This window comes from Melopsittacus undulatus, chromosome 6, assembly GCF_012275295.1.
Source record: "Melopsittacus undulatus isolate bMelUnd1 chromosome 6, bMelUnd1.mat.Z, whole genome shotgun sequence".
NCBI classification, from domain to species: Eukaryota; Metazoa; Chordata; class Aves; order Psittaciformes; family Psittaculidae; genus Melopsittacus; species Melopsittacus undulatus.
Window position 1 is genome coordinate 57548779 of NC_047532.1, and position 18439 is coordinate 57567217.

General features: G+C 37.7%; 1 protein-coding gene across 4 annotated transcripts in view; it reads left to right on the forward strand.

Annotated features, from left to right (window-relative positions):
• ARMC8 (armadillo repeat containing 8) overlaps positions 1-18439 on the forward strand; it is a 67566-nt gene that overhangs the window by 8624 nt on the left and 40503 nt on the right. For 3 of the 4 annotated variants that reach the window (XM_031043677.2, XM_031043675.2, XM_005143061.3), the window contains exon 3: positions 6906-6977. The exons of the other annotated variant lie outside the window; for it this stretch is intronic. In XM_031043677.2, coding sequence (XP_030899537.1) covers positions 6906-6977 — 72 coding nt within the window. The remainder of the gene's footprint in view (positions 1-6905; positions 6978-18439) is intronic. 4 annotated transcript variants of the gene reach the window in all.

Genomic DNA, 18439 nt, shown 5'->3' on the forward strand with positions numbered 1-18439 from the left:
GTGTTGCAGGATGCCTGTTAATGAAGTTTCATTTAATTTTTGCTTCAACTGTGGGATGTGCTGCTAAATGCTGAAGGCACTGCTTCATCAAGGGGGGGGAATACCCTTGGGGGAAGATCGAGACACAAAAAAGTAACAGTTACGTTTGATGGTTTGGCTCATTCACCTGAAGCAGCAGTGTGAAGGCTGTTCTTTTCATGTGGTTTGTCTGTTTTGGGATGGTTAAAGAAGTGTTTTGCTGACCTGATGTCACAGAGCAGATATCAGTTTCCCAGAGTTCTGAACTGCAGCTGTTTTCCCTACACCTCTCTTTGGATAATTCTTTGCTGTTGTGACCTAGTTTATTTAAATAATGGAGATTGAATCTGAACATGAAATGCTGATATATAGAGCTCCAGCTATGCTTTTTATGGTTGGGGTTTTTTTTTTTTTAGATTACAAAGTTTACATAATAAAACCTAAACTCCCATCCTCCACTGAATTCAGCACTTTAAATTTGAGCTACATCATTCTTAAAGCTGAGTAGGCATTTTTTTCTATTGATCGTGCAACTTGTAACACAGTTTTAAGACTTAGTGTAAAGGATGAGGCAATAAAACATGCTTGCAAGACACGTGGGCAAAGCAGCATCTCCTGTTTTGTCAATCAGCCTAGAGATTTGAAAGGAACTTGGGTTGAAACTGCAGCGAAAGACATGGGGAGCTGAAGTTGTTAAGCTTTATATAGAAGTCTAGGATGTGAATTGGCTGATGTAAGTTCTTATATGGAAGATTTGATGTGTGAGATTTCTTCAGTTACACACGCATATAGTAAGATGAATACTGGAAACCTGGCTAGATTCAAGGTAGGAGTAAAGTACAGATATTTCTAAGTACAGTTATGGACCCTTCAAATATCTGACCTTTGTATTTAGTAGACTTTCCTTGGCAAGAAAATTTATTATAAGGTAAGTTGTCTCTCCAAAGAGGAAACTTCAGGTAGGAGTTTAAGTGGTTTCTGTGGCATTGTGATCTGGAGAAGCTGGATTATACAGTCACTTTTGGCAATTATGTATGTTAAATTTAGTGTTCTGCATTGCTGTAATTATAGCCATCTGCTATTTTTCTACAGTACTTTGATTTTATGCAGTGTCTGAGAGTACAGAATTAAGATTGGGAACAACCATGGATTTTAGGGTTTCCTTGTTTGAACATTGAGTTTGTTTAGTTTGCACTGCATGTTGTGTAGCAATTTCTAAGTGTTAAAACTGGAGAACATTGAGTAACAGTGTCTTTATGTGCTATTTTTTTTTTTTTTTCTGAATGAGATTAGAAATCTGGAAACCTTTCTTCCCAACCTGACGATTAACCTTAATGCTAAGCTGATTTATGATTTCTATGGTTTGCTTTAGTTGGCAGTTGTTCACATTTTTATTTGCTTGGTTGGACTAGTAACCATGTTAGTACAAACATGCTCCCTGCTAAAGGGGTAGAAAAGAAGTTGTTTTTTGGGTAATTAACAGATGTCCAAGCCCTAGTATTGTCAATCTGGGAAATGAATTCTGTCAAAATAAGTATGGACATATTTTAACATGCAGAATTTGTCATTAGTTTCCATTGCTCATTGTTTTGCATCTGTCCATAAAAATGGGAGAGTGGGTGGAAGAGAGAACGAAGAGGAAGTGAAAGCTACAGAGAGCATAATTGTCAAAGCTGTACAGTTAGCTTCTTGCCTGAGTCCAGTCTGTCCAGGTACTATTGGCTTATATGATACTGAAACCTAGAAACCCTGCTGAGGTTGGGGCAGTTTCTTTTTGAGCTATGTCCTTGTATCAGCTCCCAGTACCTCAGCTTTTTATATAGTTGCAGTTTGAGTCTTTGAAACCCTTTTTAGAATGATGCTTTATGTTCATTCTGTTGTTCATAATTTTGATCAGTCTCTGGTAGATAAATCTTTTGGTCTGACAGTGCATTGTTTTAGATGCTTCCTCTGTATGTGTAATGTTCTTGGAATCCCTTGTAAATATGTAATTTTGTACTAAAGGTGAAAGCATTGACTTGAAGTGTCTAGGACTTCTTTTCTTTCTGTGATTGTTCATCTCAAGTTTGTTCTCTGTTTAGGAATCTCTTAAATGTGGCTACTTACTCTATTTTCATAAGAAATGGGAAAATACTGTGCAGGCTGTTTATTTCCCCCTCTTCTGTGTAGTTCCTGTTGCTGCTTCCTCAGTAAAGTTACACTAGCTTGTTTCAAGTTCTTTTGGTTTGCTTTGCTAGAAAGTGACATGGGCTCCAGGGCTTCCTGTCAGAAAGTTAAAATTTCCTAGGTTTGTTCTTGATTTACTGTATTTTAAAATGTAGGTAAAAAACAAATGTTGTTGAGGAGTCTGTGTGTCCATGGTGCTTTCTTGTGCTCTTTTTGCAGAAGAGAGGCAGGTTTTGGGCCTTCTGGGAATGCTTTAGAGGTCTGTCCTTTCTCCACTGGAAACTGGCTGTAAGAAAACTGAAACTTAAGTACTGGACAGACACTTCTGATGGGAGGAACCCTGAACTAGATCAAATTCATGGAGAAGTTGAACTTCAATGATTTCTGCTTAGAAAAAGGTTCAGCGCCTTAAGCTGCTTCTACAGTAATAACTTGCACGGACAGACTGAAATGCTCATTTTCTCAGGACATAGACATGTCATAATATTAGGTTTTTTATTTGCTAGAATCATTAAAACTCAAATCTCCTATTTTACTCACAGGTTGTTCTATTTAATATTGCTTCTTGCTTATCTAAAGTGAGCTACAGCTGGTGCCTTTAAACAATGACACATGAAGCATCAGAATAAAAACAGATTAACTTAATACACAGTTGGCAGATTAGTTCCTCTTGTAACTCTTGTTGAGCTGCATTTATATGGAAATTAGGGTGGGGTGATTTTAATGTACTCCTAAGCTACTTTATTTTAAACACTCCTACTGTGCTGATACACTTATGAATCTAGCGTGCATTGCATTTTATATATAGCTATGTAATTGAACCGATTGCTTCTGGATTACTATGTTCCAGAAGATTTTGAGCTGATAAACCTCACCTGATAATTTCTTGACACCTTCCCCACCCCTAGAGTTTGTAGGAAGAAAATACGTTGTTCTGCTTTTCGAGTCTTTAGTTGGTTTTGTAATTTAAAACTGACTGGTCACAGGATTGAACTGATGAAGCTATATTCTTATTTTTCATAAGCAATAAGGGATGGAAAAAGCTGTTTCAGCAGAAGAGAAAACAGTATTTCCAAGTGCTTAGCTAGAAGCTCTTTGCCATATTTTACTGTTGGCAGCCTATATTATCCTGTTTGAAAAATAATATTAATTATTTTATTGTATTATAGTAAATGTAGGCATAAATATCAGCTATCAGATTTTAAACCTATACATTAAAATTCTTGTAGTTCAGGTTATTTTGTTCTATGAATATAATTTGAATCTAAACTAGAAGATTTAACACAAAACCAAACAACCTCAAATGTGTCTTAAGACCTCTGTCATATGAAAGTTGCGTGGTTTGACTTTTGACTATAGAAAGACATCTTTGTGAGGCTGAGACACTAGGGATATCTGCATTTTTCTTCTGAAGCTGTTCACAATGTGCTGTTGTGTTGTGCAGTATTGGTAACCTACCTGAGAGCTTGGAGCTGATTATTGGAAAGCCTGTGCATATCCCATTTCTGGATCATGTCCTTCTCTCAGATTAGGCCTAGAATCACCATCGACTAGTTGTTCTTTTGAGGTTCTTACCTTTTTGCTACTATTTCCTTTTTCCTCATGTCGAGGATTCCTTTTTGCCCATCAGGGAGGTATTAGCAGTGTGCATGACATTCAGAAGTAGAGTGGGTATCCAGTTTTGAGCTACGGATTTCTAAGGTTTCTTTGTTACTTCTTATAGAAGATAGTGATCTTTACTGCTTTTTCTCCTTGAATTAATTTCACATTGTCTTGGATCTGAAATCAATCAAGCTCAAACTTGTTGGAGATGATGTTTTCAAATAAGGGATTTTTCCTCAGTTTTTCTAAGGTTCGTTACTCACCAAGAATCATGTACACTGGGACAGTACCTGGTACTTCTTTTATTCTTAAGGAGATTAGCTTCCTGATGGGCGAAATCTCCTTCAAATATAATGTGGAATCACATAATTATTTTTTATAGTAAACAAGAATGAGGGGGAGGAATCCTTTACTCTTATTCTACATTGGATTATGGCATTTTAAGGATATTCTTGGTTTCCATATCCACCTGCTTCTTTGTTATTGAATAGGTTCATTTCTGTAAGGCAAATTTGAAGAGGTAAGTGTGGCATGGAACTTGGGAGTGCCAAGGCATATTGCACACGAACATGGTGATCTTTGCTGGTCTCTCCCTGACAGTTTTTAGTCACCTTACCAACTTGAAGGTATTTTACTGGTTTGAAGCTTGAAGTGGTCAAATGTACATGCGTTGGATTTGTCAGAAGTCTGAAGCTTGTGATATTTCGTGTCTACCTTTCTGAGGAACTTTGTGAACTAGGATGTAGAAACTCATCTGAATTGTTTACAGATCAGGACTGTGATCTCTGAATTTGAGTGTTACGGAAGTTGTCTGTGTTCCTGCCACTTTTGAAGGGGTGTCTCAATCAAATTTTCTAGGCCGTACTTAAGACACACTAAATGGTTGTAAGGTTATCAAGCCATTGTATTGGAGAGCTGGTGCAGGAGTCACCAAAGTTTGGTGGTGGTTTTGTTGTTTTGTTTAACACAAAATAATGTGTGAAATCACTTGAGCCGGCCATAAAAATGTCACCAAAATCTGTCAGTTCTTCAGAATGCTTGGCAAGTGCCTGTTCTTTAGCTTCTCTGGATGCCTTCATGAATGCATGGCATGATGCAGCCTTTCTGATGACTTTGGGAGCTGGTGTCTAAGGATAGCAGGGAGAGGTAGTCTTTTTAAAAGTCTTAGAGTGGCTTGAGCACTTTAGTGCCTGAACCTAGCACATCTTTTGGTACAGTTTCCATTCCTCTGAGACATCTGATCATTGTTTCTGTCACTGTTTGGGACCAACTCTTGTATTTTAAAAACCTTTCAAAATGGCCAGCATACTTTCATGTCAAGCGTTCAGCACAGAAACCACTGAGGTACTGTTTCTCAGGTTAGTGGAAGTTTCAAGTCCATTCCTTAAACTTTCTTGGGCTTCCAGCTTAGCTTGTCTTCTGATCTTGCTCCTTCTCCTCTCCTTCTGTCTTGCAGTGTAAAGTTACCAAACTTACAGGAGCTACAACAGAAGGTCCCAACATTTTATGCTGATACTCAGCTACATTAAGCTGTGATGTATAGGCAGATACCCCTTAAGTGAGGCTCACTTGACTCGTCAAGTGGTTTCCTGACTCTGCCTGCATTGACATACGTAAAACTGAAATGTTCAGCTGCTTTTAATGCTGCTCACTTGTTGGAGCTGCAAGATCACTAGCCAAACTTGGACAGCTTCCATTTGCTTAAGATTCCTAGAGTACTCTTCTGTGTCTGGGTAACTGTGCAATGGGAAAGTGAGTCACGCAGAGACATAATTCAGGAGGAATCGGCAATTACTTTTTACTAATTGAGGTTTATAAAGGTTCTGCTTATGCCAGTCTAGGTATTGGTTGCCTTGGCTAAAGAGTTCTTTATAGCTCTAATGGAGTGAGTGTAACACTTGGGACAACTCCTTATTGCAGTGGAATTGGCATGTTCAGTGGGTCCCTAAGGTCGGTGTAGTATTCATGCAGGGACAAATAGATCTTAAAGAACAAGACTATAAATCTCTTTAAGATTTGCAGATAACAGATGAAAGAGTGATATAATGGCAGGAAAATACATTAACTTAAAGCAATCACTGAAGCTCCCAAATGACTTGAATGATGTGCATAGTTAGCCAGTGATTTACTTACCAGTTTTGCAACTACTAACACTATAATAATAAATAATGCTTTGTTACTTGATAAAGAATTATCTGAATTTGGACTGGTTTTGTTTTCTGCTCTTATAAGTATCCCTACAGGTAGGAAGATTCCTGGAAGTGTGCAATCTTGATTTTTCTGAACCTGGCCTTAAGTTGCTCTGGTTGTTCATAGATGTTCAATCTTTAAAAGACAGTGGTGGTTTTTAAGGTACAGTAGCAGTTTTCTGAACAACACAGTTGCAGATTGCACATTTTCACAGAACTTACTAGTATGCGCTACCAGTGTCCTCTTCCCAAAATGCTTCCCTTGTTCCTTTACCATAGTATGAGCGTCTTTAATATGTTTAACCTTGCAGTAACACTAAGACAGGAAAATGCCTTTGTTTGCACTTTACACCTGGGATTTTGACATACAGATATTTAGATGTCCTGCTGAAATTCATTAAAGGAAGCCCATGGTGAAGAGGAGAGTGAAAGCCTGGTCTCTGGAGACTGGTGATAGTTCCTTTTCTCTTTTTTTTTCTTTCCCTTTTTCTTAATTTTATTCATTTCCAGCTTGTTTTTTCCTGCACCCAGTAGAATATTCAGTTAATACTTTAAATTACCAACACTTGCTTTTCCAACCAATAGTGGGGTTTTAATTTTTGGAAGTCTAGTTGAATATATGGGCATAAAGAACCAGTATATCTAGTTTTCCTCAATAATGAGACTTCTTAGTGTCTGGCGTGCATGTGAGAGAGTTTGGGGTTTTGCTTACTTGTGTAAGCTGGGACATAATGGAATCCCAGAGCTCTGGGGTATTTATGTGTGGGCTGTGGAAACTCTGCCCTAAAGCACTCCCCAGTCTTGTAGGTGCAGCGTGGACATGTGGAAGACTACCTAATAAGCCTTCATGGAAATAGTAAGTTCTATAGCTTAAGCCCTCAGTACCTCAGCATAATTTACCAGGGTTTGTTTTTCTTTCTGGATTTACAGAGATATGAAAAATGCTGTAATTGGAAACAACAAACAAAAAGCCAACTTGATTGTTTTGGGAGCAGTTCCAAGGTATGTCCTTTGCTACTCTCCTTTTCACTGATTCACAACAGATCTGGAATAATGATCCTTAGATCACAGGCACTTTTTTGCTTTAACTTTGATTGTAGTTGACTGCATACTTTCTTTAATGTGACTAAGAGAGACTTGAAATGTTGAACTCATGTATTACAGAACCAGCTGCTGAGTAATGCTTTTAATTTAGAATTTCATAGAATTCTGTGAAGTAGTCTTGGTGATTTTTATTAAACTTTTTCAGCTCAGGAATGAAATCTTAATTTCTGACATGGATATTAATGGTGAATGAAAGTGGTTGTATCTTAATATCCTGTTCTTTAGCCAATTGCCTGGTGAGTTCACAAGAGAAAATGTGTAAGGTTATGTTAAAAATAATTTAAAAATACTGAAAGCCATCTGAGATAATTTGCTTGTCCTCTCCACCTGCTTCAGTGGACTAAAAACCATTGATCATACTTTATTGCTGAATTACTGCTTCAGCTGATGTTAATGTTTTCTGGATCCTGATTCCACTAGTTACAGATTTAACAGGTAACTAGCTACTGAATTGCTCACTCCAGGCTTCATTTCACACCTCTTCTCCTCCAGGCTTCTTTCTCCCAACAATTTGCAGCAATGGAGAAGGAAGACATTGAGCACTGTACTAGTGCTAGGAGTATGGGACCACCTATGATCTATTTGCTTAAATGGTAACTATGTCCCAAAACTGTCCTGCTTCAGAAAGCTTCTGGCTTGTTAAAAATGTCTTATTTGCAGGGAATATCTTCTCATTTACAGATTGAGTTTGTGTTAAGGCTTGTCCTTAAAATTCTCTAAGAATTAGCTGTGGGGAAATCCCCTGTAAAAAACCTGATGAATTATCTTCTGTTTTGGCCAAATATAAACAGGTGCAGAGAAGACTTCACATGAGAGGAAAAGATCAAATTGGACATTTGCTTGTTATGCAGAGATTAAGGGAATTCTTTTTTTTTTTTTCATTAGCATGCCCTAAGGGATTCTTGCAACTTTTTTGATTCTTGTGGTTCCCGTTTTAAAGGTGACAGATCTCCAGCTTCCAAATCCAGAATCTGCCTGTTCTTAAATTTTGTAGGACTTCATGTTCTTTCAGTTATCCTGCTTTCTGCTGTTACTTATTCTATGTTCAGTAATGAAAATCCAAATGGGCTTTTTTCTGTTAATGCCGTCTGGCTGTCCAGGTAAATTATATGGTTAATCTGTAACTGCAGATAAATGACTGGATTTGGAAAATCTTAAAAGGTTCAACTATAATGCTTGTCCTTACTTCAGTACAAGTTATCCTCAAAGGGAAGTAATTCTAATGCCAAGGCTTTTCAGACTAGGAGTGTAAATTATGCTAAATTGACTGGGTTATAGTGAGAAAAGGATTCTCATTGGCTAAAACTTAAGTGGCATCATCATCTACTCCCAAGTACCTTTCTGAAAGCTTTAGTATTCCCTCAAGGTGTTGACAGGCTTAGATTATAAATTAGAGAACTCCTTCTGTTGTTCACTCTAACAAAGTTAAGAATTCTTTGGTGCTTTGGACACTAATTTGTGAAATGGCCACTGAACCCCTTAGAGTATGGGAACCTTTGGAATTCCAATTGCAAAGTCAAACCTTTCCCTCAATAAGAATAGAAGTAAGCACAATAGTGTTTTGTTTTAAGTCTCCTCTGCAAAGTTAATGAGAACAGTTTTAACAATGTTAGATTGCAGTCTCCCAAGGCAAGCTGATTCTTTTCTGTAAGGGCATGGGGATTTTTAGAGTTCTACTGCTGCTTTGTCCTGTATCTCAACTTCTTGTTTATACATTTCCTGCTTCTCTTTTCTTCCCAAAGTATTTCTCCACCAAGCTTTCAGAATAGACCCTTTAGACTCAAAGAACCCCTTCAGATTTCTGTTACTTAGTGGGAAAGAAAACAGTATGTTCAGATATTAGAACAGATTCGTATGGGATTTGGAAACTAGTCTAGGAATCTTGTTAAAATTGCGTGAAATACTGCTGGTAGGTTTGAAATGTTGCTATTTTAAAACATCTGACTGCTGCTTGGTTGGAAAGAAATGTGAAGTCCTTTGAATATCTCCATAGAGGAAGAAAATGGCAGGGAAGTATGGCTGAATCTCTCATTTCTAGGCCAGTGGCCTAGAAAGCGGACTTAAGAATTGTAATGAACTATACAGATGGATACGCAAACAAAGTCCTGGATGTTAAGAATAGAAATGCAACAACCTGTATGTGGGTTTTGTTTCTTAAGAAATGATATTCTGTATGTCTTCCTTGCTACAGAATGAGAGTTACTTCTTTACATTCTCAGGAAATGCTGGCCTTGGGCACCTTTGTCAGGACTGCAGAAATTTTACTTTTTGAAGCCTAACTTTTTTAGTAGCAGTGCTAGAAAATGATATTTCTGAACTTCAGGGGGAAAACGGGTATTAATGCCATGATATACCAAGTTCCTTCAGTGGCAGGCCAAAAATAGCCTTGCCTAAAACTGGTTTACTACTTATATTGTCATTCAGTTTTCTAGGCTTGTTTTTTTTTTCCCCTTCTACTCTATATCAGAGCTAGCAGAGAATGAGGAAGTCTGTAATAACTGTTGGTGTGCTCGTTCACTTGGCAATTCAAGAACAAATACTGCTGCTCTTGTGCCTATGAACATAATCAGAAAGCTCTTCAGAATACAGGATCAGTAATTGAAGTTTTTTGTCAGTTGCTCTTGCCTCTTAAATCTCAGGAAGATGATTAAGTCCTCAGCTCAAAGTAAATTTTCTTTTCAAAGTCATCTTGGTGGGACTTCTGGTTCAATGAAAAAACTTTCTTTTAGTATTAGTTAATCTAAAGTGCTGCTGGCTCACAGTAATCTGAATTGTAATTGAAGCCCCTTTCTGGTGGAGTTTATAGTAGAGGCTAGAAATGTCACCACATTCATTGCCGCTTAGTAACACCTAAAGCACAGAGGAATACAGAAGGAACAACAGACTCACAGAAGTGGTTACTAGGACCACCCAGAAGTCTCACCATTCTTTGACATAACTTCTGAAGCTAGTCTTTCCCTCCCTGCTTTGTGGTACCTTGAAGCCTTCCTTAAGAGCTTTCCCATGAATTGCACCTCAGCTACATTTTAAGGCCACTGTGAGCTAGTGAGTAGTTTATGTTCCGTTGTAGGCAAAAGTTATCGCTTGGCAGCCCTTTCTGAATTCTGCAGTAAACAGCCTAAAGCCTCTGGCTTATAGAGGTGGAATTGGAAAAGAAAAACATTCCATGAAATGAACGTATGAGTAAGTTCTTGATAACCGTTTTGTAAGTCTGCGGACTTCTGGTACCCTGAAAGAGATGGCATTCAGTGGTTTGTTACACGGTCAACATTTGGCCCTTTCAAGCTTGTGACATATTGCCTCTCTTCCTTTGTCTGGTAGATGGCAGAGGGTATAGAAGACAGTATTAAGTTCCAGTCATCAGAACAAAGCTTTGTCTTCCTGTGCATTGTGGTTGCATGTTAAAGCTCTGACCTGTGCTATTACATCACAGATGTTCGCTGAATCAAATTATTGACTATCTAATTATTACTGAGAGTTTAATATTTAAAGTCTAATTCACTTCAGAGCTAGTTTCTCATTAGGAGCTTCAGTTACTCCTTTGCTTCAAAATGAATACAGAGTTTTTAAAATCAGATCTTCAACTTAACCATCCAGGTCCTTTAACAAAAACATTAAATCATTCTGTCATTTAGCAAAATGATTTTCTAACTTCCAGTTGATTGTTCTCCAAAGTCTGAAGGCATAAAGTGCTTAAGTCTGGAGCTGTAATATGGCAGTGTACTTCTTCCAAAAAAAGCTAAAGGCCTATCTCTAGGTTAGGTGCACCTCAAAAACCTTTATGTAACTAATTTTCGCCTTTCCCAAAGTAATCTATTAGGGATTCTGTTTAACTGTTGCTGTGGCTTTCATTTATTCAATTATTTACTTATCTATTTATCTATCTATTTATTTGGAGCACATTTGAAATGACATGTAGAACAGCTGATGAACTCTTACCCATTCCATCATATGAAACTTGAGTTCTGCGATGTATACTGTTAGGTTGTGTGGCAGTGAAAGCTGGTAAAAATTTGTTGGGGTTTTAAGTTGTTTCTGAAGCCATGAACACACCAATGTGGACATCCATGAAATTTGACATTCCTTATGAAATTCCTCCAGGCAGTGTTCTTTTAATGTTTAACAGAAAGTAAGACTGCTGCTTTGGTAACTGTGAAACCCACTAAGATGGTAAAATGTCTATTAACTGGAAAGTTCTGTTAGATCCCAGTCTGTCAGCTGAGGAAAAGGATTTTATATAGACTAGTATCTACATTAAAGACAGAAGTATCTATGAAGACGATTTTTGTGTCCATTATTAGCTGGCAAATCTGGAAAACTTAAAACTGATGGGCTGATAAGTAAGTAGAAAATTTGCATATCGCTGATATAATTTGAAATGTTTGTGTGTGTATTACTTCAGTTTTGAGACTTAAAAAGAAAACTTAGGCAGGATGGTTTTGCATAGCTCACAAGTACCCCAAACAATTCTTTAAATGCATGGTATTACAGATTCATAGATGACCCATGATATTTATGATCCTGCATGGAGCTTAGCAGAAGAGCACCCTTGCAAATGGAATACATTTATGCCAGGTTGATGACTGTTGTGAGACCAGTTGCAGGAGTGCAGGGTGAAAAACCACCCTGTGGCTTTCAGCTTTTCTTGGAATTAGATACATGTCAGATAATGTTAATCAGTTAAACAATTAATTTTCTGTTTAAGTAGAAGATAAGCAAGAAGTGTTTGGGTATTTAGGAATAAAGAGGCTTGTGCATATAGTAAGTACAATTTTAGTTTAACACAAAGAAAGTATGTCTGTTACTTTGTGTCCTGGAAAGCTTGTCTTCATGGCTGGCATACTTAGCCAGATACTTTAGCTGACCCTGTTTTGAGCAGAGGGTTGATCTAGATGATCTCCAGAGATCACTTCCAGTATCATCTACTGTTTGATTCTGTAATCTGATTTAATGATGAACTGCCTTTATATGTCCAGTTTTTCCTTAGCGTTAGCCTTGAATTCAGAAGTTGTTTTAATTAGTGTCTTATTATAATTACTCCTAAAGGACTGTTCATCTTTTAACTGTAGGACTGCAAATATCTGCTTGACAGAACAGCTCCTGTACAGACAAAATGTGTTAGTACTTGCCTGAGAATATTGCACTCTAAAATTCATTATTAGCTTGTATAAGGAAGCCTCCCCATATGAGTGAGGGTATGGTTTTAATGAAAGCTTTAATTTCTTAATTTATAACTTTATATGCTAAGATTATGCATGAAATATGTATTTGTGGAAATATATGTTGTGCTTGGTGTCATGCAAATCTCTTTAATTACAGTCTGGTTAGGATTAGACAGAGCAGTATTGAACCTAGTGCTACCCCAAAATGGCTTTAGACTTATTCTCTAAACCACCTTTGGGGAGGTATGCCCTGCTCCATGGACCTGATACTGAACTTGGGTAAAAAAGGTTTTCTTTTGTTTGTGTCTGGGGCAGTAAAGCTGCTGAGCCGTTTCAGGGAACAAACTCGGCCATCAGGTTTCACTACAGTCTAGGTCTAGGTTAGTAAGCAGATGTGATTAGGTTTAGCAATGTCAGCAGGTTTTTTTTTAATGTTTTCTGGTTTCTAGTCTTAAGGTGTCCACCAAAAAAGAGTTCTCCTGTTGGAGAAGTTTTGGTATTGTGAAGTGGGAAGGGCTGATGAATGGTGGAAACTGGTATGAGAAATGTTTAACTTGTGTTTTGGTTGGTTTTGGTTTTTTGGGTTTTTTTATTCTCTGTTACCTGAGTGACTGGTAAATTGTCTGCAGGTGACTGTTTCTGTATCTTATGATTTATATTTTTCAGTTTCCATTATAAATAATTTTCAGAAGGTAAAAAATCCTTAGTAGCTGGGCATTGTTCTTGATGAGCTATGAATAATATTGCAGGGTTGCCTGGTTTTGCCAAATCATACAAACCCAGGATTCAGTACAGTAAAATAGAATATATGTGTGTGTATATATATATATACACACACACATAAAAAAGTATATTTTTATTCAATACAGGAAGAACTGCACGTTTGGGAGTTTCTAGATTCACCACGTGCTTTTGTATGAGGAAAGGGGAGCAGCTAGTTACTTTTATGACATGGAGGAGAGAGAAAAAAACCTCATCATAAAGGACCAACCCCTTTTATGGAAAGGAAATGGCAACTCCTTCCTGTCAATGTGTCTGTGCAACACCATTTGTTAAAGAGAGAATAAAACCCAAAACATTCTTAAGCCTGAGGAGATGAAGCATGCCTGCATTAGCTCCTGGACACATGAAGAAAGATTTCTAGTCTGAGGCCTAGAAAAAGAGCAGCTCTAGAAGTGTTAGTGAAGTGACAGATATGAAGCTGTCAGTAGTATTATTTGTTGTGGTTTGGGTGATAAGCTGGACTTTAATATGCCAGATAACTTGTCTAAGTGTGTGATAGGATCTTTGTTTCTAACAGGAACAGATAGTGTTCAGAAATCAAGCTTGGAGAAACAAAACAAAAAAGAGGCATAAATTTCAGCCTAAAAAAACCTATGACAAATTTGAATGTGAGATTTGGGTGTTATAACTCTTTTCCCTAAATTTTAAGTGCTTACCAATAAAGGGATCAAAGTTTCTTTTTAGGGTAGTGAAATTGCAGTTTACAGAAGGCTAGGAATCTGTTAAGTTTCCCTTGGTCAGTTGATACTGCGGGGAACAAAATATGTTTTAAAACTGTAAACTGGTGTTTCTGACAAGAAGTTGTTTTTTTCTAATAAAGCCTTTGGTTTATCAGTAATCATTATATGAATTGTTTTGGCACAAGAGCTCTCTTAACTGCAGAAAAATGTGCTGTTTTTAATCTCTTCTCCAGAAGAGAGATCTCCTGTGCTTAGTGATACATGAAATAATTTTGATCTTCCTAGCTTGTTTCATCTTTTACAAAGTAGTTATTGGCAAGATTGTGTCCAAAGCCAGAAAATACTAGGATCTACTCAATTTCTTATCTCCAGCTTGCCTTCCAGTGTGGGCACCTTTTCAACTTGTTCTGTTTCAGTGGGAAACCATTAGGATAACAGCATGGACATGAGATGGAGTTGGGTTTTTTTGCAAGTGGGGGTTTATTTCTTAGAGAAGGGTTGCCAGATACGCAACATGCTAGCACTTTGTTGTCCTGATGCTACCTTCTATTCTAAATTTTGTCTGTTGAGATGATGATTTAGGCTCAAATGAGTCTTCAAGCTTCATGCCTGTGTTTTCAGCTTTTCTGTTTATTTTTGCTTTAGTGACTTCTTTAAAATTAGTGTTTCTGGAGTAATCCTATCCCTCGTCTCTCAGTGCTGGGGAGCAATTCCTTTCTTGTGGAAACTTCTGTTGGTAGAAGTGCAGCTTTTGTGCATCTCCTGTTTCTGTTGCTTTGGGATTAGGGCTTTGTTACACTAATGAAGATGCCTTTGGTCGCTCTGACCTAGGCAGTGTTATGTAAAGGTGCAGGTGAAAAGCCAAGTTGATTTCACAGGTCTCTTCTCACAGAGCCATCCCTCTGCTTCTGATCATATCCTGCTACCACTTGTGATGGTGTTTGTGTTGCTGCACTGAAAACTGTTTAAGCTCAGTAATCACAAAAAAAAAACTTAAAAGCTTTCACAAAAAAAAGTATTGTTTTGTTAAGTTAAAAAGAAAAATGGACATAAGAGCACAGAAAGAGCGAGACTGCACCATAGTAGTAGAGAAATGTATGTACATCCTATGCCTTGCAGTGCTGAAAGGCTGCTGGTGTGGTGAATCTCCACCCATCGAGGTACTGACAAGCAAGTGTGTAACTGCAAGCAGTTTAATAACTGATGATTCTGACTTGGAGCAAGGTTAGTGACTAGAGGATCTGTCAAGATTCCTCACAGCTCTGGTTCTATGATCCTCAGTTCCTACTTAATTGACTTGCTGACTGCAGAAATTGTGATGTCTTCAGGTCTACTTGACCTGCATGACCACTGCTGGTGGTGTAAATAAGAATTGTACTTGTTATCAGTTACACACATCTTTTAAGACATTCACGATCTCTGTCATGTTACCAGTTGTCAAGAACTCAGTACTTTTGGATGTAGTATTACTAAGTTTGTCATGCACATTAACAAAGTGACCTGTCTGAAGTCCTTGGATACCCTTTTGAGGCTGAGGAGTCATTGTTTTCCTGACAGCTTGTCCTGTTCTTGGCTGCAGTTGACTGTAAAATTGGAATTTTTGTGTCGTGTGCTCCATAAGGTAGGGATCCGTGCCCAAAACTAGTGGTTTGTGTGCTTACATGAAGGAGCTTCATCTGCAATGCTGATAGTTTTAAAGGCTTCCTCTGCTTTTTAGAGTGGTGAAAGAAGTGGAGAGCAGAGGCTCTAATAGGCTTCCTGTGGTTCTCTCTGCTTTTTCTTCAAAGCAAGTGAGAGCCTGTTTACGTAATTATATGTCTCTTGTGAGGAATAACCCTCACCATGAGGGTTATATGTAACTAGAACAAGGTATACTAATTCAGCTGTGAAGTACATGTGAGTCAAGGCAAATACTTTCAGTCAGCAGAATTTCATTAGAGATAGTTTTGCTTAAAAGCTGAGCAGCCCTGTATCGCTTAGGTGCCTTTTCTGTTAGCAAAAAGTTGTTAATATTAGCTCTACTTCTAATGGCACTTTTTTCTTGGTGGGGGGAAGGGGGGTGAGCTTAAAAACCTCATATTAAAGGTAGTTTTAGGCTATCTTGTATCCCTCAAGAGCTGTAAGAATCAAATCTGTAAACAGTATTAAAACCATGTTCTTTACATTCTCTTTCATGTACAGGGTGGTGACATCAGAATGAAAGTGTAGTGTAGCTGTTTTGTATACCGTGAAGAATTTCAAAATGCAGCTGAATGGGTAGTCAAAACAGCGTATTTTATGCTTTAAAACTCCTTAGCATACTCATTCAAAAGCCTTTTAAAATGGGTTGGTCTAAATGAACAGTAGTTCTTCAGCTAGTGTTCATAGGCTGGCTGATTCATTGACGTTTTAACACAGAGTATTTCCACACAGTAACTTCTGGAAGACTTGGAATGAAGTTTTCATGTTGGTGGTTTACAGAGGTATATGGAATGAAGAGTGAATTTACAAGACATTAGTCTTGAGCACAGTGGTAGGATGCTTGAAGCAAGACTGGATAATGATGTTGCTTTATATAATGCCTATTATAAAGCTTGTATCATCTCAAAAATAGTCTTACTTTGATGAAGGCAGCTGATGTAGTAAAATATTTGAGCCTGTGTCATGCTTAAAAATAATACTAAACTGAATCAGTGTCATTCACTGTGTAAGTTAATAAGCTCTGAGTATTGTTAGTGAAATGTAAGCCCTGTTTGGTTTCAGGGGCTATGTGTTGATCCCACATATTCTAGTATAAATGGCTGCCAATCATGTTTTTAGTTTTTGCTAAATGGTTTCCAGAGTTTTCTTGGAGGTGGAAATAGAATAATTTAGCTCATACAAACAGTGTAAATGCACTTGAATGTGAGATTTTCTTTATCTAGTAGCAGAAGAAGCCATACTTTATCAACTTCAATATCCTTCAAGTTACTCTAAAACTACATGCATGTGAACAACTTCAGAGAGCTGGTAGCACCTTGGGGTACAGAGTATTACATGCTGAATGAAAACATTCATGTTATAAAAAGATGAATCAGACTGTAATAGTTCAATAGAGAGCAGCAAAAGTTATTTCCAAATGAAATTGATCATAGAATAGTTAGGGTTGGAAAGGACCTCAAGATCATCTAGTTCCACCCCCCCTGCCATGGGCAGGGACACCTCACACTAAACCATATCACCCAAGGCTTCATCCAACCTGGTCTTTGAACACTGCCAGGGATGGAGCATTCACCACCTCCCTGGACAACCCATTCCAGTGCCTCACCACCCTAACAGTCAAGAATTTATTCCTTATATCCAGTCTAAACCTCTGCTGTTTAAGTTTCAACCCATTACCCCGTATCCTATCACTACAGTCCCTAATGAATAGTCCCTCTCCAGCATCCCTGTTAAAGAGAAAGGCGAGGAACAAATTGATTGTAGTCTTTATTTACTCCATGTTGTTTTGTTTCCTCTTAAGTTCAAACTGAGTTCACAGCTCAGTAGATATTGTACTGCTCCAACACTGGATTTAGGTAAGTGAACAAAAATAAGATTAAGCATTAGAATAAATTACTAGAGCTGTAACCTGTGACTCCTTGTTTTGTTCCTAAAGGAAAAAGATTTCTTTGCAACTTTCTTCCCTACTGCTTGCGTTAGTGCAGAAGGGTGTTCTCTCTAATCCACATGGGAGGAGACTGCTAGTGTTACTCTCTCCTTTAGAGATGTTTAAGTAGTGAGAACATTTTCAATAGTATAGCTCAAAGCTGAGTCCTACCATTAGTTTTCTTAACGTGGCTTAAAAAAAATTACAGGTACTATTTGCTTTGTATTAAATTCTCCAGAAGCAGTTACCTTTGCTTTGTAGGTTGGTAGTAGAGTTAACCCAGGCTCCTTGGCTCCGGCTTCTGGAGATTTTGAATTAAATTGTTGCATCCAGAAGTGAGAATGTGGCATCTCAGTTTGGGATACATTTATTTGACTAACAGTCATAAAAATCACTCATTTTTGAGTCCCAATGTATAAGAATCCTTAACATTGTTTGTCACTTCAGATATTTAACAGAAATTAATCTGTGTACTTTCAAAATGATACTTAGTTCTTGCATTAGAAAATTCTGTGGCCAGTGATTGCTTCTTGATACACTGTTTGAAAACCAATGCTTAAAGTGCATTAAAATGGGCAGTTTTAATAAAGTTTGTAAATCGTCCTATCCTATTTGACCTATTCTAATACTTCAGTTTAAAGTTTATGATCAGTACTCACTGGGGCTTCCCATGTATTCAGAGGTCAACCACTGTATGTATTAGCTTGTTTGTTATTCAATATTCTGTAAGCTAATACAAAAGAATATGCCACAGTAGTGCTTTCATCTGTATATTCTTTGCATGTTTCCATTGTATATTTTTCAGGCCTATTGGGGATGGACTGAAAGTCCAGCATCTTCCAGGGCTGAATAGGAAGAAACCATGACCATTTCAGCATGTAGTGCATTCATCTGTTTTGTGGGGGTAATACTAATAAATATTCAGATAATTGTGATTTGAATTACAGCTCTTATTTATTCATATACTTTCATATAAGGTATCTCAAGATCCATGGTGCTATAACTTGGAACTGTAGCCCTGAGCTCTTTTTCCTTGATTATGGGGCTTGATGAAGTGCTGAGTTTTGTCTCCTTCCCAGGTGTTTTAAGAGCTGGAGAGATTTTTGTGACAACTTGTAAGTGGGGTGG